General features: G+C 43.4%; 2 protein-coding genes across 4 annotated transcripts in view; both read right to left on the bottom strand.

The window, feature by feature from the left end:
* The window catches only part of Aldob (aldolase, fructose-bisphosphate B), a 150,153-nt gene that overhangs the window by 43,905 nt on the left and 82,375 nt on the right, over nt 1-23,873 (bottom strand). The window lies entirely within an intron of this gene.
* Pgap4 (post-GPI attachment to proteins GalNAc transferase 4) lies at nt 227-22,598 on the bottom strand. 3 transcript variants are annotated; one of them, XM_075967225.1, is made up of 2 exons: nt 22,287-22,598; nt 227-2,019 (listed from the first exon to the last, which is right to left on the bottom strand). In XM_075967225.1, the coding sequence occupies exon 2, from the start codon at nt 1,961-1,963 to the stop codon at nt 734-736; it is 1,230 nt and encodes a 409-aa protein (XP_075823340.1). In that variant the 5' UTR covers nt 1,964-2,019; nt 22,287-22,598; the 3' UTR covers nt 227-733. The 3 variants fall into 3 exon arrangements, with proteins under 3 accessions (XP_075823340.1, XP_075823342.1, XP_075823341.1); XM_075967227.1 differs by lacking the exon at nt 22,287-22,598 and adding an exon at nt 21,817-22,241; XM_075967226.1 differs by lacking the exon at nt 22,287-22,598 and adding an exon at nt 21,858-22,241.

Raw genomic sequence — 23,873 nt, 5'->3', positions numbered from 1 at the left:
ATGTCCCCCTGCCAAGGAATCAAACCATGACGAAAATATTCAATATTAACTAAGTATTGAACGGAAGCAACTGAACCCAGGTAATTCAGAAAGTGCGTCCAGACTTGGCTGTGACTTAAAGCTCTCACGGACAGCACTGACTCCGAGAACACTACAGGTATACGGGAAAGAAGCCATTGTATTGCCGAAGCGCCAGATCACTGCCCTGGAGACAACAGGCACAGCACAACTTTTACACGTTTATTACACCAGGTTGAGGAAAACGAGGAAACTATGTCAACACGGGCCTGCCTCTTTGGGCACATGTTCTAAGCACGCATCCGTCCTCATACCTGCGAGAAAGGAATCCACTCGAAAGTATTTGACTGCCCACCACATTCTACCCTTAAAATCCTAACACAAGTCTTACACCACTGTGCACAAGATTTTTGGCAGTCACAAGCTCTGTCGCAACGATGGGAGAAGGTAACTGTCATGGACATTCGTCCTCATTGAGTGGGACAAACTGCATGAGGCAGCGTGGCTGTGGAGGGACGGAGATCCAGACGGGTGGCAAGCTGCGGCTCCAGCTGTACAGGCTCTTAACTTCGATGCATTCCTCCGCTGTCCCAGTGCCTTTACACCTAAAGACATTAAACAACGGAATATCTGCAAGCAACGATGTTTAAAGAAAGAGCTCAGTATGTGTCTCTCCAGGAAGTCGCCAAGTACAGAAAGACATTTCTTAGCACTCCTAGAGCAGACTGGGATGAAAATTGTACCGGAGGCTGGAGAAGAGCCCGATGTGTTTCACAAGGTTGGGCTCCACCACGTAGGCCCGCTCCCCCTTGGCTCTTAACAGAGAGTACAGTGCCATGTCCTTGCCAAAGCCCTTGTGGCAGTACACCTGGGACAGGTAGGTGAGGGTCCTGCGGGCTGCGGGGGCGGGGAAGAGCATAGCTGGGGTGCAGCACTGGGAGGCGGGAACCACACTGTACAAGGAGGGGCTCAGGCGCCGGAGTTCCAGGAAATAGTGTCGGCCCACCAGTTCCACCAGCCCCATGCTGTACAGGGAGAAGAAAAGCATGACGGGCCAACTGAAGCCCGGGCGGCTGGCAAACTTCATGTATATCCAGGTTAGCACAGGCCCCAGCAGCATGCCCACGCCAACCCACTCCAGGATCCGCATAGGCTCCGGGTTGATGTAGTGCTGGAGCCTCTCCGGGTGATAGAGCTTCAGATACAGGGCGTCTTGGAGGTGTGGCTCGGAGAAGCGAGCCCGCAGAAGGTGCTCAAGTACTGGGAAGATCTGTTCTTCTGGTATGGCGTCATCCTCCACCATCAAGACATAGTCTGGATTGTAGGTCTGCAGGGTTGACTCCAGGCAATAGGCGTAGTCTTGCTTCTCTTTCTCAAACGAGTTAGTTGAAGGGTCATCGCCATAATCATCCTCGGTGCCCTCGTAGCGGTTGGCCACAGGGACATACTTAGACAGCAGCTTAGCATCAAAGTGGCTCACACTCCGTTCCACATTACACAGGAAGAGCTGGTGCCCCTCACACTGGGGGCCGCACTGCTGCAGAAGCCGATGGAACTGGGACACTACTTGTAAGACATAGTGGAAGCCAGGCTGCCTGTCCACGGTGATAATGGTGATCACCAGCCAGGGCCGCGGGGTGGCCTGCCACACGATGGGCACAGAACCATTGGCAGAGGGCAGCTCTTCAAAGTAGTGAAGGGCAGCCTCTCCCTCCTTCAGGCTTTGCTGCAGGAACTCCTGGCTCATCTGGTTTAGATGCCAATGGCGCAGATAGAAGTAGGAGTGCAGGAGCCGGTGGCAGGCCAGCGGGGCCAGCAAGCCAAATGTCACCACAGTTAGGATGAAGAGCTGGACGGCAGTGCTGCCCCAGGAGAGTCGCCGCAGCCTCCGGAGAAGCATGGCAGCTGGAGAGGTTGACGTGGTCATGAGGCAACTTTTGGTCATGTCTGGTCCCAAGAACAAACCATCCTGGATCTCAGGCCAGAATCATTAAGTCAAACCTAAAGAGAGAAAATAGAATCAGAAACCAAAACTTACAAAAAAAATATCCCAACAATGCAGTCCAGCACACATCAAATCGGAAATTGTAGTTCAAGGTTGTGTAGCAGCTGGAGACTCAAAAGGACTTTCCGCAGTGACGGTTTTCTTGGGCTCTATCGGACCGTGAGCCTTGAGATACTCTCATTGTTTATGGTCAGATGTACCCTGCACATTCAACCAACTCCCTGTGTCTAAAAATGTGATGTTAGCATCACAGTGTATCAGAAGATCACCTGTGGCTGGGAAAATTATTTTCATTCACTAGCTACAAAAGACACGGGTGTTACCACAGGCACACGAGGGACAAAGCCTGACACAGAAGAAATACACATAGCTAGAGAAGCATCAATGCATAATAATACGTGGCTGTGTAATTTCCGAAACTCTTTTCTGCATATTCCAATGAAAAAGGAATACTTGGTGGGCCTTGCTATTTAATGCCATCTTTGATTCCTCTGGTCTCATTTAATCTAATCGTTTAATTCTGGTTGTCCCCCTAATTTATTTGCATAGGACTATATTTGGGAGAAGACATTTTCCTTACACAATCAAAGGGAGGAGGAATCATCTCACTGGAGAATCTACAACGGGGCTTTTCAGGGAGGTGGGTGGGGGAAGTAGGGGAAGAAACAGTTTGATTCAGAAAGGGATGTCTTGGGACACATTCCTCAGAGCACAGGTGTGAGGTGCGAACCTCAGATCTGCCATTCGATTGGCGGGAAGCCACTTCACCTCTCTATATCCTGGATTCCCCAGTTCTCAGAAATAATCACAGTCTCGTGGGTTTATGATGGATATTAAACATGCTAGAGAGGAAAATTAAACAGAATTAAAATGTCATTAAAATATGCCTCACGGAGCTGGAGAAGATGACCAAATCAGTAAAGCACTTGCCATTCAAAAAGGACCCGAGTCTGAACCCTAAAACTAGCCCCTACAAAAAACTGTATGTGGAAGGGCATCCTTCCAGCCCTCCCACTGGGGAGGGAGAGACCAGCAGGCAGGTCCCTGCACTCACTGGCTAGCCAGCTTAGCCTACTTGTCAAACTTCCTGTCAGGACAGAGACCCTAGATTAAAAACAAAGTGAGAGGCTGGAAAGATGGCTTAATGGGAAAAGTGCCTGCCGTGCAAGCATAAGAACACGAGTTCAAATCCCCAGACCCCACAGAAAAGCTAGCTGAGGCAGCAAACCGGATTCCTGGGAGCCGGTGAGTCTGGTGTAGACAGCTGTGAGACCATCTCAGAGAAGGTGGGAGGGAAGGATGGATACTGAAGGTTTGTCTTCTGACCTGTGCAACTCACCATGGCACACTCACATACATGAACATGCAAACACACCTGTGCACATGAAAAAGAGAAAGAAAGCAAGGTGGTCTTACCTGAGAAATGCTCTTAGCCTCCACATGCACATATGTCCACATGCTCCCATACAAACTGCACACATATGTGTGTGCACGTGAATATGCGTCTGTGTAGGTGTGTACGTGTGTACACACTCAATTGAAAAACTAAAATTGATGCTCATATTCAAGTAATGTTTGAAAAGCAAGAACTCCTAGTGTTTTGGATAGAAAACCAAACAACAAAATTTAAGACAATGAAGCTAGTCTAAGAGTAGTAGGCTTAATGCAAGACTGACAGATACAGCATCAAAAGCATACTCTTGCTTCAGAAGCATGGTATTTGTAAGCATTTCAAAGAAAGCGGTCCAGCTTGTGAACAATGGAAGGAGGGCATCTGTGTCTCATGAGGTTGCGGCTGTTCTGTCTGCTGGCACTCCCTACCTGCACACTATCTTTAGCAGCCACACACTAAACTTTGTTGAGGGAGGTCCTCCCACTCCTCCAGCCTATAGCCGCTGAGATACCAGCCCATTGGGGCGTTGTCTCTCTCCCTTTAAAAAAGCAGCCACTTCCCTCTCCTCTCTCTCTCTTCACTTCCTGCTCTGCCAGCGACTAGACTCCCTTCCTGGTTGCGTAGAGGGCTGTTGTCTGGGACAGTGATCTGTAAGTTTTTTCCCCTTTAAATAAATACCACCCTATTAATCATAATTCCAAACTGGTGTGGCATTGTTTGTGACTTGCGCCTTCAGTTGTCACCCAACGTTTGGTGTTAGGACCTCTCCTTCCCCCGCTCGGCTGCTGGCCCGAGTTCGGCTTGGCGCAGCCGCGGTCTGTGCCTTGCTGTGGCTGTGGTGGCCTTGTGGCAGCGGCCGCCTTGCGGCAGCCTTGTAGCCTGTATCTTGTGCGTGGAGCCAGCAGCTTAATATAAATCATCACGCACTGGCTTTTCTTGCTGCAGTTCTTTATATTTTCTCATTAGACACCTCAGATTGACTTCCAGTCCCCACGCACCCTATCGTCTGCCTCCCCACGTGGATTTAAACTCCACAGGCCTGCGTAGTCTCTGCCCGTGTGGTTTGCTCTTTTCTGAGTTGTTTTTAAATCTCCCTTGCAAGCACAGCTCTTAAGTGGTGCGAATCAGAGCACGCGGTTGCTGAAAGCTGCAACCCCTCAGGGTGACTCTGTCACGTGGAGGCATAAGCAGCTTCCAGGTTGCTCTTCTCTATCCCTGGATTCTGGGTTTCTGGTTCCGTCTCTGGAATTAATTTAATTACATTTACTTTGTTGAGAAACTTGCATTTTCCAGTTTTTAACATCTACTAAGGCACTGAAACAGGACCCAGTTTTCATCGTGACTTGGCAACAGCGCCACCTGCTGGATAATAGGTAATATGGCAGTTTTTGTTTCTAACGCGAATTTTACTGCTTTGTTTTCACTAATACAATGGATTAGTAAATTTATATTTACTAATACAATGGATTACATCATACAAGGTTTATATGATTATGGGGATACCTTAATTTGCTTGTTACTAGGTTTCAGTTTTCTTTTCCATATTCTATCATTAAGGAAGTATTTGGTATTCCTAAGAACGACTGAATCTTTACGTACTAATAATGAACAGAAGAATATGGCACTCCTAAGAACGATAGAATCTTTATAAACTAATAATGAACAGAAGAATATGGCACTCCTAAGAATGATAGAATCTTTACGAACTAATAATGAACAACTAATTGACAGGATTAAAATAATTGAAAATCAGAGGTTATCTGAACAAGTGGATACTATGACAGACAAAATTGACTCCATATCCAAGGGTATTAGAAAGTTACCTGAAAGGGTTCAGGCTGTTGAATTTGACCTTCAGACTTTATCACAAAGTTTTGATAAGGTAACAGACAGAATGTACCTCCAAGATGGGAATCTACATAATATACAAGAAAAGTTTAAGGAGGACATGTTATCTTTGAAGGAAAAAATTAAAGCTTTGGAATCACAGGTGCAGAATGGGGACCAAAAAATTGATACTTCAGTGAAATCACTGGAAATATATACAGGTCAGGAGATTCAGGATTTAAGAGAGACAATGGTAAAAAGATTTGAAAAGATTGGAGAAATTATTGCAGCTGGTGAACAGAGTAAGGAGGCACAAGGACAGGATACAATGCCTCCACCAGCTATTAGAACTGGCTTACCAGGGTTCTAGCAACATACCCTATACTTAATTCTGACAAGGCGTCAACTTCTAAAGGCTCAAAGGGAGTCAGAGAAGCTAGATGGACACCAATAGCAATGAATGATCTGAAAGAAATTAAGCAAGCTGTTGTTAATTTTGGCTTGCACAATGCATATGTAAAGGAAATGATAAGGACGTGGGCTTCTAATGCTAGAGCTACCCCCCATGATTTCCATCAGTTAGTGTCTGCAGTTTTAGATAATAGACCTTCCTTGATGTTTGGAATTTATTTCAGAGAAGAATCCAAACATATGGAACAGCAAGGAAGAGCAAAAGGTGTTGAGGTTTCCCAAGATCAAATTCTTGGTGCAGGAGAATATGCTGATCCACAGGTCCAAGCTCTTTATGACGATGAAGTACTGTGTCTATGTCACCAAGCAGCTTTAAATGCTTGGAATAGGATACAAGATCCAGCAAAAAAGGGTTGAATCATATACCAGAATTAGGCAGGGACAGAGAGAACCCTTTATTGACTTTTTACAAAGACTAATTAAGGCTCTGGACATAGGGGTAACAGACCCAGAAGCTAGACGAATACTTCTTCAATCTCTAGCTTTTGAGAATGCAAACATAGAATGCAAAAAGATAATTGGGCCTTTAAAGTCTAGATCAGCACCTATGGATGAATGGATTCAGCATACGATCAATGTTGAGACGTTTAGCTATATTGATGAATCTTGGGTAGGAGAAGCGATTTCCAAAGCAATGAGGAGACATCAAACTGCCAGGTGTTTTAGTTGTGGTAAATTAGGACATTTGCAAAGGGATTGCAAGCAAAGAATTTCTAGGAATAATATCTCTTCTGAGAATGACAAAAATAGGAGACCCCGGCCTTCAGGTATATGTAGGAGATGCGGTAAGGGCCAGCATTGGTCCAACGAATGTAGGTCAACAACAGACAGACGGGGCAATCCGATATCATCGGGAAACTCCTTGGGGGGCCTCTCCCGGGCTCCCAATCCAACAGTGGCCCAGTCATTCCCAGTCACAGTGGAGAACGTGCCTCACCAAGAAATTTAAAAGCTCCAATTTCTGCTGTAAAAAGTAATACTGGTCTAAATGATGAATTACGTGTGGAGGATGAGTCAAAAAACCCAGTAGGACAGAGTAAACGTATATTTTGGCAGACTTCTATTAATCATCAAAGACCAAAGCTAAGAGTCTGTATAAATGGCACTTTTATTGAAGGCTTATTAAACACAGGCGCAGATGTAAGTATCATTACCCCAGAATCTTGGCATCCGAATTAGCCTCTTCAAGAGGTAGATGTTCAGTTCCTGGGAATTGGAACCCTATCTCGGTAAAACAAAGCATAAGATGGGTTGAATGCATAGGGCCTGAAGGGCAAATAGGAAGACTAAGGCCATATATAGCCAATATTGCCATAAATTTATGGGGCCATGACCTGCTACAGCAATGGAATACCCAGATTAACATTCCTGTAGTTCCAGGAACTCATAATTCTGGGAAGGATATGATGAGGTATTATGGAAAAAGGTCACCAGCCATTCAGGCTGTACATGAACATACAGCAAATACCAAACCTTTAGAGGTACCAACAGCCCTACCTTTAAAATGGCTAACTGAGAAGCCAATGTGGATCAAACAGTGGCCTCTAGCTGGAGATAAACTACAGGCATTGGAACAGCTGGTGCAAGAGCAACTAGATGCTCACCATATTGAAGAATCAACCAGCCCTTGGAATTCTCCTGTGTTTGTTGTAAAAAAGAAATCTGGTAAATGGAGAATGGTGACAGATCTAAGAGCTGTCAACAAAGTAATTCAACCTATGGGCCCACTAAAATCTGGAATTCCTTTGCCTTCTCTGTTACGAAAAGGATGGCCTCTTATAGTTATTGATTTGAAATATTGTTTTTTCACTACACCGTTACAAGAAAAGGATAGAGAAAATTTGCCTTCACAGTGCCTACTTATAATAATTCTCAGCCTAATAGGAGATATCAATGGACTGTCTGCCCACAGGGTATGCTCAATAGTACTACATCGTGCCAATATTTTGTAGGTAAGCCATTGGAAATAATTCGTAAGCAATTCCCCAAGTCCATAATTTATCATTACATGGATGACATCTTGTTATCTAATTCAAATAAAGATACTTTAGAAAGGATGTTTGAAGAAGTAAAGAAAGTCTTGCCTAGGTGGGGATTACAAATTGCCCCTGAAAAGATTCAAAGAGGAAATTCTATTAATTACCTAGGTTACAGAATAGGGTTAGAGAAAATTAAAACGCAAAAGGCACAAATTAGGAGAGACCGGTTAAAGACTCTTAATGACTTCCAAAGATTGTTAGGAGACATTTCCAGTCTACGACCAGCTGTTGGGATAACACCTGATCTAATAGTTCATTTAAACAAAACCTTAGATGGTGATAAAGATTTAAATAGTCCAAGAAAACTGACAGCTGAAGCAGAAAAGGAACTGACAATGATTGAGGAAAAATTACAGGAGGCACATGTGGATAGGGTGAACCCAAATCTTAGCTGCAACCTAGTCATACTGCCTTCCAGAATTTCTCCTACAGGGATTCTAATGCAGAGGGCAGATATTATTTTAGAGTGGATATTTATACCTAATAAACCAAGTAAAAAATTAAAAACTTATGTGGAAAAAGTCTCTGAATTAATTATAAAAGGTAAGCTGAGACTTCGTCAACTAGCAGGTATAGACCCAGCAGAAATTATAGTGCCTTTTACTACTGAAGAAATAAAAAAGTTATGGGAAGACAATGAACTGTGGCAAAGAGCTTGTGCTAATTTTTTTGGGAGAAATTAATAACAACTATCCGAAAAGTGGTAGACTTAACCTCATAAAAAGAACTTCTTGGATTCTTCCTAGAATTGTACGTGATGCTCCAGTAACTGGAGCCCGTACGTTCTAGACTGATGCAAATAAATCAGGGAAAGCAGGTTACAAGTCAGATGAATTGAGTAAGGTGGAACAAAGCCCTTATAATTCTGTCCAGAAGGCAGAATTATATGCTATTCTTATGGTGCTAAGGGATTTTAAAGAACCTCTTAATATAGTTACAGATTCACAATATGCAGAAAGAGTTATCTTGCATATTGAAAACGCTGAATTTATACCAAATGACACACAGTTGACTTCATTGTTTATCCAAGTACAAGACATAATCAGGAGCAGGCTTTGTCCAATGTACATAACACATATCTGGTCCCATACAGGTCTGCCTGGTCCTCTAGCCCAAGGCAACGCTGAGATTGATCAATTATTGATTGGAAGTGTGTTGCAGGCCTCAGAATTTCATAAGAAGCATCATGTCAATAGTAAAGGCCTAAAGAAAGAATTTTCCATTACTTGGCAACAAGCTAAGGACATTATAAAGAGATGTCCTACTTGTTCTTTCTATAATCAAACACCGTTGCCTGCAGGGAGTAACCCAAAGGGTACTAAGAGAAATGAAATCTGGCAGATGGATGTGTTCCACTTTATGGAATTTGGTAAATTAAAATATGTACACCATACCATAGATGCGTATTCAGGTTTTCAATGGGCTACTGCCCTGAGCTCAGAAAAGGCTGATTCAGTAATCACACATTTATTGGAAGCTATGGCCATCATGGGTATACCTGCAATAATAAAAACAGATAATGGTCCAGCATATGTATCTAAGAAAATGAAACGCGTTTTTGATTATTATAATATTAAACACATTACAGGTATACCAAATAATCCTACAGGTCAGGCAGTTATAGAAGGATCAAATCGTACTATAAAAGATATGCTGAACAAACAGAAAGGGACCGAAAATACCCCCAGAAATAGATTACATAATGCTTTATTAACCTTGAATTTTCTTAACGCTAATGAGAAAGGAACTACAGCAGCAGAAAGACATTGGATAATGGAAAAGTCTGCTGAACTAAATCAACCGATTTATTTCAAAGATGTGCTGACCTCTCAATGGAAGCCAGGAGATGTGCTACGTTGGGGAAGAGGTTTTGCTCTTGTTTCCACAGGAGAAAAAAATTGTGGATATCATCAAAATTAATAAAGTTTTGATTTGAAGAGGAGAAACCTCTTGGAAAGGAGAAATGACAACTCATCCACAATGATGATATTCATACAGGTTGTAAGAAAAACATAAAATGGGGGCAGGGTTCTGTTCTTATCTCCACAGGAAAACACTCATCTTTGAAAAATTCAAGGGACCCTGCATGTTTGGATACTGACAGATGTAAAAATACCTGCACAATAGGAAATATCAAGAAAACTGAATGAGTTGTGTAAGTAAAATATATTAAACCATATTTCTAAATTTATAAAGCTGGTTTTGAAGTTGGACTCTGACTCAGTCCCTCTCCAATTCCAAGCCTGTTAGTAAGAGAAAAACCCAGAGTTTCTGGAGTTTCTGTCTCATGTCAAGAGCCATGATATGGGACAGAAAGAAATATGAGTTTAGAAAACATCTTTGCTTTTCTTCATATCTATCATAGTTTTCATTGAATATATCTATCATGCCTTTCAGTGAATATATATATATATATATATATGTCTATATGATTAATGTTTTAAGTTTTTCACAATGAACAATGAGTTTTTCCTGAAGTGACATTTGAAGTTTCCAGGAAGAAGATGGGGCCCCATAAAAACAAACTCCACCTGGTTGATATGACGTCATGATACTGACAGTGCTACTACAAGACCTGCTTTGGGTACCAGCTGCACAAGACAGTTCCAACTTGGTTAGCTGAAATGGTGCACATCTTATACAACATTTTGGCCAGACCTGCACAAAATACTCAGAGACTATTGGCAATTTTAAAAGACATTGGTCTTGAAATTTAACCATCATTTTACTTTTACAGGATCCCCCAGAAAGAACGTCGCCCCCATGACAGCTGGAAGTAATTCTAGAGGATGACGTCCCCTCTCCCAGTAAAGTTTGCCCTTGGGTTTAGGGACATCATTTAGGGGTTGATTATAATTAGTATACGATTGAGGGTTGGGGGAGGAATTTTATAAGCTCAGGGATTTTTTTTGAAAAAAAAAAGAGGGATGATGGGATAATAGATTTGTAATTGTGAGTTACTGTTTTTAGACAAATATATTGGTATAGATTCTTGTATATTGATACAAAGTTAAATTATATTGACTATTGTATGCATGCATGTTTCTACCTATGTTTAAAATATTTTATGTATTGACATATATTGTATTGATATATATATTGTATTTACCATATTGCAGTGTACATTTCTACCTCTGATTAAGATACTTACATATTGTTTGTATTGATATACATTTACCTACTGCAATGTTTATTTGTACATTGTTTATATTTGGAGGTCATTGTCCTCATTTGTTTCACAGTCGTTTATTGTCTTAGTCTTTAAGTTAGATAGATATTGAGAATTATATAGATTAATAGTCATCTAAGTTTGTCATTTATAATTAGACTAATCTGGTTCTTTAGATATATAGAGATTATACTCAGTATAGATAGATAATCTTCAACTTCTTCAAAGAGCTGTAGAAAATGGCCTTTAATCTAACTCAGAGTTTTGTGGTAGTGAGACACAATTGCTCCTGGCAACACCACTCTATTCCCGAAAGAATGTTGAGCACCAAAGACACTCCACCTGGAGCCTTTCTTTTTGGCAGAACTGGCCTTTGGGCAAAGAAATGCCCATATCTCAACCACTGACAGAGATACAGAGCATGCATCAATGGATAAAACAGGACTGTCATATCCTGCCAAGACAGGGTAAGATAGTTTTGAAAAAGTTGCTTGCCTTTGAAAATGGTATGTTAGTTATGTTAGGCCTTAGTCAAAGTTGGTTGCTTCAACGCTGCTAACGTGACTTTGGATGATTGCCCAGGTAGTTGTCTCTATGATTTGTTGCATGTTTTGGAAGTTGTTTTACTGAACTTCCTAATTACCTAGGTAACATTATTTCCCTTCTCAGATCTTCGATGGGGTTGAAGACTATATAAATGTAGTTACTTTCTCTCATGACTTGGCCAAGTTATTTATTATACAAGACCTAAGCTAGTTAGAATAGGATATTTGTACTTATTGTATATAATTTCATAGTAGGTTTAGAACTCTCTTATTTAAACAAAAGGGGGAGGTGCTACGGGAGGTCCTCCCACTCCTCCAGCCTATAGCCGCTGAGATACCAGCCCATTGGGGCGTAGTCTCTCTCCCTTTATAAAAGCGGCCACTTCCCTCTCCTCTCTCTCTTCACTTCCTGCTCCGCTGGCGACTAGTCTCCCTTCCTGGTTGCGTAGAGGGCTGTTGTCTGGGACGGTGATCTGTAAGTTTTTTCCCCTTTAAATAAATACCACCCTATTAATCATAATTCCAAACTGGTGTGGCATTTTTTGTGACTTACGCCTTCAGAACTTCATTTCCTAGCATGTCTTCTTCAGGGTCATATGACTAGGGTTTGGCAGTAATATGTGAGCTGAAAGGAGAGTCTCTATGGGTCTAGAAGAAGGTCTGTCCCAACAGCTCACCTCCTCCGACATCTCTACTGGTTAGTGTTGTGAGCTACATGTAGCCCAGGGTATCACCCAGTAATGATTTGGGGGCTTGTTCTTTAGAGTAATGATTCTCACCAGCCTTCCACAGTCATGTAGAACACCCCACGTTCCTCTACAGTGTTGTGACACATTTCGAGGAAGTAGAGACAAGACTGCGACAAAAGACAATGGTCCTGGGAATCCAGATGTAAATCAAACTATTTTAGTACTGTCAAGAGATCTGGAGAGCAGCCAGAGAGAAAGAAGCAAGGAGCTTTTGGCAGCACATGACCCTAGGTTTGCTGGTTTATGAGTATCCATGTACTATAGACTGGTTCTTTCTCCCTCCGATCTGCTGAAGTCCACAGTTAGTACATCACAGACTTGTACATCATCTGACCTAATTCATTCCTCATCACGACTATTCGACACCCAATATTGGAACTGGGGCAATCCCACGCCTCTAGTGTAGCAGTTCTGGGAACAGGACCATTTGGGAGGCTTCTTGCCTCCACTATTCTCCCTGCCTTGGTTATTACTCAAGAGACCATCTAGACGAAGGGCTTACATACAAAGGCAACAAGATGAGGAAGTCAGCTTGGAAAATGCCAGGTGCACAACAAAAGCTATGGCTTACAATGATATGGCAGGTAGGACAGAAACAGGAGTGCCCCTGTCAACGTAAAGAGGACCTTTGATCCCAGGAGCTTTCTCCACAGGAGGAGATCAAACCACAAACATCTCGCAGCCGGTTACTGCAGGCTGCGGTTCCATAGGTGATCAGGGAAGGAGAGGAACTCAATCAGAAGTGCCAAGGATCTCTGCTTGCAGGGATCAGCTCCCACTGTAGTGACAAACAGCCACATGCTTTTATGATTTACAACAATGCCCAGCACTCTTGCACACAGATCTGTTGATGCTGGTCTTCTTACTGGATTCAGGGACAGAAGTAGATTAGAAGCAGGCAGCCAATGCGATTCTCCTTATGGATCCCAGTGCAGAGGAAATGGCTACCAGGGCTGCTCTTAGGTCAGGTAGATGCTTAGACTGAGTCAAATTTGCATCCTTGCTGGTATGCCAGAGGTCAAATCCACCCATTCCATCCACCAGCCACAGCACCAGGGGAAGGAAACTCTCCTGCAGAGCTAGGGAAGCAGGAAGCTGATGATCAGAAACAAAGGGCTGCAGGATGATAGCTAGACTCCCATGAGAAAAGAAAGGATCTGATTGCTCCAAGAAAGCCCCAAACCCTCACAGGGCATAAGATCTGTCCCCCAACCCTGGCGAACTGGAGTCAGAGAAGGCTTCTGAAACAATCTCCAAAGTTCAGTGGTCTGGAAGAACTTAGTTTTCCAACTCAGACCAGGCACAGAAACAGAAAGAGGCTAGTAAAAGCCTGAAGCAGAAAGAGAGTATGAAAAGCCTGAAGTAGGGCCTGGAGAGATGGCTCAGAGGCTAAGAGCACTGCCTGCTCTTCCAGAGGTCCTGAATTCAATTCCCAGCAACCACATGGTGGCTCACAACCATCTGTAATGAGATCTGGTGCACTCTTCTGGTCTGGTGGCATACATGCAGACAGAACACTGTATATATAATAAATAAATTTAAAAAAAAAGAAAAGAAAGAAAAGCCTGAAGTCTGTGGTCAGGGAGATACAGATCATCTCCTCAAGGAAAAGAAGAAAATACTGTTGAATATTTAAATGCTGCAAATTAGCACACTCGTTGTGGGCCATAAAAATGAGATTACACTCTCATTTGATGATCAGATGAGTGGCTTGGCAAAAATCCCTGAGTTACGTAGGCACATTCAAGATTATGTTCTGGCTGTTTGGGGGGGCATGGTGGCATGGGGGTCCACCAACACCCACTGTTTACTGCCCTCTCCAGATACAGTTTAACATAAATGACCTCAAGGAACTGAACCATAATATATGGGATTTTTTTTTCAATCACAGTTCTCTCCCATCCTATGAATGCAGGCACAGATGAGCAGCGATTATATAACTAGAAGCAGGTGAAAGGAAGGTGTGTCTAGGTGATTACTCTGACACTTTTTATTCCCAGAAGTCCTTAGTCTCCCATAAGATTACCTGCCTAGGCCCACATGTCATTAACTTTGTAGTCTGACAGGTTTTTCTGAATCAGCTTGATAGCTTCAGTTCCACAGTGGTAAGTTCTTATTTATGTCTTGAAATTACTGCACCTTAAGGGGCAGCCATTCCCTAAACGGGATTCCACCTAATACCACAGTGAGGGTATGGGACTCAGAAAATACAATAAAGGATAATGACACCGAGAAAGAAGCACAAATTAGAATTTGTCTGAATCAGTACACAGTGTGGTGGTAGACACTGCGTTTTAGTGTAAATCTTGTAAAAACTAAACTGAGGGAGCCACGGGGATCTGAGAGATAGAACACCACACTATGTGTCAAGAAGTAAGTACTTGGAAGCTGTCTATTTTTCCCAAGTCCATCTTCCTTCGTGACAGATTATCACCACGCACACACACACCAGAGTATAAGAGCCGCCTTCTAGGCCCTTCCCAATTCCAGGGCCTGGGACCTGAACAGAGAGCTCTCAGAAGAAGGGGAAAATGGCTAGGAAATTTCTCAAAAAATTTTCATCATCCATAGCAAAGAGGGAACTGCAAATCAAAACAACTTTTTGATTTTCATCTTATTCCATTCAGAATAAAAAAAAACAAGCAACAACAAATACTGGAGAGGGTGTGGGAGCAGGAACCTGAAGGCGTAAGTCATAAACAATGCCACACCAGTTTGGAATTATGATTAATAGGGTGGTATTTATTTAAAGGGGAAAAAACTTACAGATCACTGTCCCAGACAACAGCCCTCTACGCAACCAGGAAGGGAGTCTAGTCGCCAGCGGAGCAGGAAGTGAAGAGAGAGAGGAGAGGGAAGTGGCCGCTTTTTTAAAGGGAGAGAGACCACGCCCCAATGGGCTGGTATCTCAGCAGCTATAGGCTGGTGGAGTGGGAGGACCTCCCGCAACAGGAACCCTCATTCATTGCTGGAGGGGCTGCAGACTGCTACAGGTACTGTGGAAATCTGTGAGGAGAATAGTCAAAAAGCTAAAAGGAAATCTATTATATGAGCCAGCTGTACCACTGCTTGGCATGTGCCCAAAGGACTACACATGTTCACTGCTGCTCTGTTCACAACGGCTAGGAAATAGAAAAACAAAAACAAACTAAATGTTCTTCTATCAACAGATAATGACAATGAGTTTGGAATACTATGGGATACACACTATGGAATACTATTTAGCTGTAAATAAAAATAAAATCATGAACTTTGCAGGTAAGTGGATGGAAGTAGAAAGGGTAATATGGAGTGAGGTAACCCAGACCCAGAAAGACAAACATATTATTTTCTCTCTCATTGGAGGCTCCTAGTTCCAAGTCTTCAGATGCGAGTGCATATAGGTTTCTGCAGAAGCCAAGAAAGCAAAAAGGGACCATAGGTGGGGTAAGGAGATGAAAGAACAATAGGGAGGGTAATAGCAAGGTACACAAGGTCTAATTGGGTAAACGGGGAAACGGGCGGCTCTATTTTGGGAGGGGGAGGGAGATAAGTTGTAGAAGGAGGGTATAATAACTAGGGAAGTCATGGCTATCGGATAGGATCCTACAAGCACCACTTTACTAAATCAATGTAACACTAACTACATGCTAAATATTTATCCTTACACCCACAGAAAAGTCTTACCTCCCTCTCATTAAGAAAACTTCTCTTTGCAACAGAAGGAGACCATTATAGAAAACCACAAACAATTAAAATGCAAAGTTGTTGAGCCCAGACCCACTGGATACATCTACAAAACAACTCCCACACCTAAGGCCCAGGGAACATTCTAGAAGAGGGGGCAGAAAAAATGTAAGAGCCAGATGATCGGGAACTTCGCTGTGAGATTGTATTTCCAAGTAGCATGAGAAGTTACAGCCATAAAGTCTCACCAACATGACTGCCTAAGAAGAGCTGAACAAGAACAACAGACATGCCAGCACAGACAAGGGGAAGTCCTTGAGGCCTCAAGCCCTACAGAAAGAACTACAGGCAGCAAGAGAATGCAAATAGCAGGAGAAACAGTCTTCCCAGGGAAGAGTACAATGACTGGTTATCCAATATTGGATATTGATATCAGTTGTGTATCAATATCAATATCGGTCCTGAAAGCATAGATATAACATTATATAGATTGATCAAGCTATATTTAGGAACATACATGTCTATAGAGAGAGACATATTTGCATGTGATAGCAATTAAAGAAAAGAAGGCCATGAATTTGAAAGAGAGTGAGAAAGAGTATATGGGAAGGCTTGAAGGAAGGAAAGGGAAGGGGGAAATGCTGTAATTATATTATAGCCTCAAAAACAAAAATTTAAAATATCAATGGGCTAATAAATTGAACAGATCATTCTCAAAAGAAGAAATGCAAACGGCCAAAAAACATATATGAAAACCATTCAATATCCTTAGCCATTAGGAAAATGCAAATTAAAACTGCTGTAAGAGCTGCGGAGAGGGCCCTGGGGTTAAAAGCACTTGCTGCTTTTGCAGAGGACACAGGTTCATTTCCCAGCATCCATATGGCAGCTTGTTCAAACCAGCCATAACTTCAGAATCAGGTGATGTGACGCCTCTACCGGCCTCTGCGGGCATCAGAAATGCACAGGTGTAGGCAAAACAGTCATACACATAAAATAATATTTAATTAACCTTGAAAAAACTTAGTGATTCTATTACACTCTAATCAGAATGGCTAACATCAAGAAAAATTGACAGCAATGCTGGCAAGGATGTGGAAAAAGAGGAACCATTCATTACTGCTGGTAGGAGTGTGAACTCCTACCATTACAGAAACCAGTATGGTGGTTTCTTAAAACACACACACACACACAGAGGGAGGGAGGGAGGGAGGGAGGGAGGGAGGGAGGGAGGGAGGGAGGGAGGGAGGGAGGGAGGGAGGGAGGGAGGGAGGGAGGGACAGAGAGAGAGAGAGAGAATGACCATATGACTCAGCTGTATTACTCTCGAATACAAACCCAGAGGACTGTAAGTCAACATGCCATGGAGATACTTGTACACCTCTACGCCTCCCTGTAGTGTTCACAACAGGCAGGAAATGGAAGCACACTACATGTTCATCAACAGATGAAATGATAAAGAAAACGTAGTACATAGAACACAGTAGAATTTTTTTTCAGCCATGAAAAAAAGAAAAATAATGACATTGGACAGAAAAATAGGCTGAACTGGAAATCATTACATTAAGCCAACTAGGCCAGACTCAGAAAGACAGATACCATGTTTTCTCTTGTATGCAGATCCTATACTTTGTGTGTGTGTGTATGTGTGTGTGTGTGTGTGTGCATTTACATGGCAGATAAGTTATAAAACTAGAAATGGGACCTCAAGAGGAGTAGATATCTGAAGGGGAAGGGGAAAAATAGGGTAATGGAATATAAATCATGTGAAAAGAGACGGGTCTGGGGAGAGGAAGGAGAGCAGCCAAGGGTGAGGTCAGGTGATGGAGTCTAAAGACAAGTAAGAACAAAGTGTTATGACAATTCCACAACTAGACCTGTGCTATGCATGCTAGATTTAAAAAATAAAACAATGGAAGTATCTCACTATGGAGACATCACTTAGATGAAAGGAGCCTGCCTGAGGAAGTCCTTCATCAGCACTGGATGGGATGCTGCAGCCGAGGGTAACAGATTCCATTACCATCCTCTGAATGCAAGGGTCAGAAGAGCACTCTTTTCTGTAAAGCTGGTTGATAATAATGCCTCATGTCTGCAGAAGGAAGTCCTAACGCTTTGCCAAGATCCCTCAGAATTCAGCTCTAACAACCTTTCCAACCGCACCCTTTTCACACACACACATACCAACTCAATCAGGAAAAATCAGGTCAAGAGGTATAAATCCCTTCCAAGAGTCAACCCGATTTCCCCAACCTGATCTACGTGTCTTTTCCTTACACGCATTAAGACGCGTTCCATGAATTTCCCCCACAGCATTTATCTGTCATTTTCTACCTTGGTACCCAAGGGGGATTGATTCCAGGACTCCCCACCACTCAGGACACCAAAACCAAAATCTGAAGCTGCTCTGATTGACTAAGAAGACAATGATAATGACACCGGGTTTTGATTCTACTGCATGTACTGGCTTTTTGGGAGCCTAGTCTGAATGCACACCTTCCCAGACCTGGATGGAGGGGGGAGGGCCTTGGACTTCCCACAGGGCAGGGCACTCTGACCTCTCAGGACTGGAGTGCGAGGGGGAGGGGAGTGTGGGGAGTGGGAGGGAAATGGGAGGATGAGAGGAGGTGGACATTTTTAATAAATAAATTTAAATAAATAATAAAAGAAAATGCCAGCATTTACATACAAGCTACGCACTTCTTAAATCCATTAAATTAGCTCTAATACCTATCTGAAGGCCAGTGTTTTCTAAATAGTAACTGTGTTGTATCATTTAGGAAATAATGACAATAAAGATAAATACATACATGTTCAGTTTTTAAAAATATTTTCAGTCTACAGTGAGTTGAATCCACGGATGTGGACCCTGAGATACAGAGCAGAGTATCTATTTGTAGGTATTTGTTCAGTTCTCGCTGCATATTCCAGGGGGTGCTAGACCCTTGAATCCAGTTCGTTAAACCAAATAGGCAGCTTTCAAATAGCAGTACAATCAATCCCGTTCCGATGGAAAAATAGACTCTAGCAAATTGTAATCAGGAAACTCAAAGCCCACACACTGTCCACGACACCTGACGTCATTCGTGGCTTTACCCACAACACAACACATTACGCAGCAGGCCTTCAAGTCCCTTCTTACTGCACTCGCTGTGATTTATCTTCAATCTGCATCCCAGGCCCAGCATAGCATTCTACCAGGGAAGAGATTTAATGACTGTTGAGCAAATAAAAGATCCCATTAAATCTTCTGGCCTCCATGGCTCATAATTCCTCCACTATAAAACTGGGCATAGCACAGAGCCCAATCACACACAGGGCAGAGAAGAACTTATTTCTAACCTTGCCTGACACTTATGCTCCAGGCACTCTTCTAAGCATTGAGTGGATCTGCGTAAAGAGCCTATGATAGTTATTAAGTCCACTTTGAAGTGGGACAAGCTAAGGCACAGTAAATTTGCTGTGGCTAACAAAGATTCTGGAATGCGGTAGTAAAAAGTAAATCCAGGATCCTTGCCCCCACCCAACATCTACTACTGCTTCTAGGCCCTAGAAAATCAGACGAAAAACCATCAGAAACAGCAAACCAAACAAACAACCAGACAAACAAAAAACCTTTTAGGATGTGGTAGGTAACAACCTAAAATAACACATGGTGTGTGTGTGTGAGTGTGTGAGTGTGTGTGAGTGTGTGTGTGTGTGTGTGAGTGTGTGTGTGTGTGTGTGTGAGTGTGTGAGTGTGTGTGTGTGAGTGTGTGTGTATGAGAATGTGTGTGTGTGTGTGTGAGTGTGCACGCACATGTGTGTAAATGGTACTACTGGTTACTTCTGAAAAGATGTACACAGTGCACATTTATAAAATAAAATAAATGGTTTCATCTCATTAAACAAACTTCATTAACATAATTTTTAAAAACTGTGGGAAAATGGAAAAGGAATATATTTGGAATAAAATATCTACAAATAATTTAAAATCAAAATTAAAAAAATAAAATAGGCAGAGCATGCATATAAAGTTATACAAAAGGAGGCAGGTGGATCTCTGTGAGTTTGAGGCCAGCCTGGTTTACAAGAGCTAGTAACCAGGACAGGTTCCAAAAGCTACAGAGAAACCTTATCTCAAAAAAACAAACAAACAAACAAACAAAAAACCAAACAAACAAACAAAAAGGTCATTACTAAATGCATCAATAGCACACATTTCTACCGGAAAGACTCGGTAATAGAAAGATGGTCCTTTTTCCAAAACTAACCTTGATAACACAATCTCAATTCAATTTACTCCATGAAGAAGCAATATGGCTCAGCAAATGCACATTTGCATGTAGATTGGTGCAATCTTAGCAGAAAATACCAGGGTGTCCCCTTTGACAGGGGTTAGCAATTCTCCTTCAAGGAGTACACCTCGCAGAAATGATGAGCGGCGCTACTTAAAATCAGTATTTTTCACTTAAATTCTGTTTGTAATAAAAGTGTGTGGGTGTGGGGGGATAATTGGAAGGGAAGGACAATGTTGAAGAAAATGCACACAGGTGACCATTTTATTTTTATAGGGAATACAATTAAATGAAAGTGATATGAGGGCCATGGGCGAAGGAGGTTTCCTGCTGGCTTTTACATGCCTGCAAAGAACATGTATGATGTCAATGACCTGTGCTCAACATTTCACTCAACACCGAGTCTTGTGCCAAGCACACGGACACTGAGCAAGGCAGCAACGAAACCTAAGTCCTCTTTGAATCCCTAATTTAGATGGTTACATTTATGACATATTATCTTATATTTCTATGTTTGTGGATTTTTATTATTGTTACATTAATCCTTACATATCACATTGAGACAGGGCCTTGCTATGAAGCCCAGACTGGCCTGAAACTTGAGATTCTCAAATTCCTTAATATAGGGATTGCAAGCCTGTGCCACCATGCCCGGCTGTTTGCATTTTTATGTATTTTGGTGCCATGGCTCTGTTATTTTAATTACTGTGACTTTATAACATGTTTTATTAATTAGGCATTTTTTATCACCCAGCATAATTCTCCTGGCTTTTAAAAACAACTTTAGTCTACAGTCATACCACCCTGAATGCCTCTGATCTTGTCTGAAAAGCAGCTTTATTGAGGCACACTTTACTGAAACAAAATGTACCATTTAATTGTATATTTTAAAGTTTTGACAAATTCATAGTTAAACATCACGATTTTTAAAAAATAGGAAAATCATAATAGATGTACTTCAATTAAAATATGGGGAAAAGAATGAATATTCCATCCATATAAACGCAAAAGACTAATACACTGGAAATTAAGCATTGATTTCTAGGGATAAAGCAACATTAAAACTATATGCCATTACTCTACATTATTAACATAAAACTTTAAATGTAAAAAATTAAAATAAACAGAATCTCATCAATCTAGAAGACGCAGTTTTATTTTTATTTTGCTATTTTTCTTTTTTGCTTCATGATTATCATTTCCATTTTTTTCCTGATTCTCATGTTAAGCGAAAGACACCCGTTGCTTGCTCTTCTGTCTTTTGACCTCTTCTGACCTTTGTTGGGGTACAAAGACCCTTTAGAAAGGCGCTCTCAAATAACTATTTCCTTTATATGGTTTCTCTTGCGGAAACAGGCGTGCGCTCCAGGGCGCACACACCTGCAGATTTTGCTGATAGTCCGCATAGTGATCATCTTTGAAGCCGCGCGGTGGTCCCCTAGGGGAGTGACCAAGGGCGAAGCCTGAAATGCCAGGTCACAGCGACCTGCGAGGGTTAGGGCTCCCACGACACCTCCCGGAGCGCAGTGCGGCACCAGCGACGCCTGGGCACGAGAGCCAGCGCGAGGGCTGAGACACACCCATCCATCCTATCGATTTGGGGGGAAAGATGATTAAAGGAGAACCCGTAGCCTAGCACCCAGTGGTTGCCGCTGACCTTGGGAAGTCCCCGCTGTCCTCCGGCCGCAGTTTCCCCACCTGCAGGCCGAGACTGGCCAAGTCCATCGCAGTGGCATTCCAAGCGCGGGCGTTTCCGGGAGCTGGAACTCGGGTCACCTTCGCGGGAGGACGCGCCCCACCGAGGACGCGTGGAGGGGCCCCCGCTCCCGGGCAGCCATTAGGCAGCAAGGCTCGGGTTGCCCGCGCGGGCCGACTCTGCGGGGCTCCGGGGCTGCATCCCTCGGCCTGGTGACAGCCTGACCCGGGCGGGCGACCGCAGGAGAGCGAGCCGCACCCTCCCCGTGCCGCAGGCGCACCGAGGGCGGGGCCGCGGCCGAGCCAGCTTGCCAAGCGCACGGCCAGGGAAGCAGGCCTCCTGGGCACCGCTGCCCGCGCCTGCCGCTGTTCCCACACCGCCTCCCCTCGCTAGGGCGCGTCCCCGCGACACCAGCCGGACAGGAAACCTACCCGGTGGAGGCGTCCTGGCTTACCGTCGCCGAAGCCCAGGCTGGCAGATCTCGGTGGAAGCGCCTTCGCACAATCCTGCCAGGCTGGAGCAGCGGAAGCCTCGCCTCCTCCGTAGCCGCTCCGGCGCAGGGCTCCCCTAGCTCTGCCAGGCCATGTGACCTGCGAGCTGCGGAGCGACTGCAGCCCCCAAAGCTGGATCGATCGGGGGTGGGGGTTGGGGGGGGGGGGTGAGATGCAAAAGGCGCCAACTGATGGGCAGCGAGGGAAAAGCAGGGTCGCCCCCAAGTCAGGAGAACAGGAGGACTGTCTCTTCTGTGAGGGAAATGCAAGCCAAGGTTTTATTCCATCAGGTGGGCACACGGAGGGAATGTATTTTAGTGAAACGTCTTGCCTTTCGCGGAAGCGTTTGCGTAGAAATTTAGTTCTCTGTTTCTAAATGGGCTTCAATTTTCCAGATGCTTTCTATTTAAATGCAAAAGCCCCTGGAAGATGTAACTTGAGATTGGAGAAACATATGTACACTGGGATAGAATAATCTCTAAAGTGCGACACTGGTACAACATAGGTAATGACTCAAGAAAGGAGAAAAATGTGTATGTGTCTAAGAGAAGCCAGCTTTGCACCCTGGCTTCACCAGGAATCTCACCACAAGGCATTTTCTATGGCCCTTTTCATTGCTTCTAATTCCATCCGTTTGCCTGTCTCAGTCAGGATTTAAATGAATATTTTGAGGTGTGCATATAATATGAAATTTGAATTTTGGTGATTGTAAAGTTGTATTGTCCGATAATTATCATTTAAATACTCAGGGTGTGATGGCATAAGTCGCAAACAATGCCACACCAGTTTGGAATTATGATTAATAGGGTGATATTTATTTAAAGGGGAAAAAACTTACAGATAACCGTCCCAGACAACAGCCCTCTGCGCAATCAGGAAGGAGTCTAGTTGCCAGAAACGGAGCAGGAAGCGAAAAAAGGGGCGAGAAGGGAAGTAGCCGCTTTTTTAAAGGGAGAGAGACCACGCCCCAGTGGGCTGGTAGGCTGGAGGAGCGGAAGGACCTCCCGCAACAAGGGTGCAAACAATTTGCATAATAGAAGACACCCCTAGAAATTATGCAGTAATATCTACACTTTCTGTAACTGGGTACCACTTTATAGGTCTAGAAGGAGGAAGTTCCTTACGTTATTAATTTGATGTCATAATGAGAAGATCATCGTCATGTTCCTGGGTGTTGTAGTTGCTTTCTACTACAGAAGTAAACAATCCTGACCAAGAGCAGCTTGGGGAGAATAGGGTTTATTTCATCTTACCGCTTTGTCTATCAGGAAGGGAAGTCAGGCAGGAACTCGAGGCAGGAACTGAGCAAAGCAGACAGAGACCATGGAGGCGTGCTACTAGCTGCCTTTCCAAGGTTTGCTAACCTGCATTCATAAACAACCGAGGACCACCTGCAACGGGGTGGCACTGCCCACAGAGTGGCCTGGACCTACCCATGTCAATCATTAATTAAGGAAATACCCTACAGACTTGCCCACAGGCCAATCCGATGAAGGTGTTTTCAAAACACCAGCACACTGGGCATCT

Source organism: Microtus pennsylvanicus, chromosome 3 (genome assembly GCF_037038515.1).
Source record: "Microtus pennsylvanicus isolate mMicPen1 chromosome 3, mMicPen1.hap1, whole genome shotgun sequence".
Classification (NCBI taxonomy): Eukaryota; Metazoa; Chordata; class Mammalia; order Rodentia; family Cricetidae; genus Microtus; species Microtus pennsylvanicus.
Note: the sequence above shows the minus strand (reverse complement) of the source record. Positions and strands in the feature narration are given on the sequence as shown.

Bases quoted from the DNA above. Each gene is read 5' to 3' on its own strand.
- Pgap4 (XM_075967225.1), bottom strand. From the start codon at position 1,963: ATGACCAAAAGTTGCCTCATGACCACGTCAACCTCTCCAGCTGCCATG.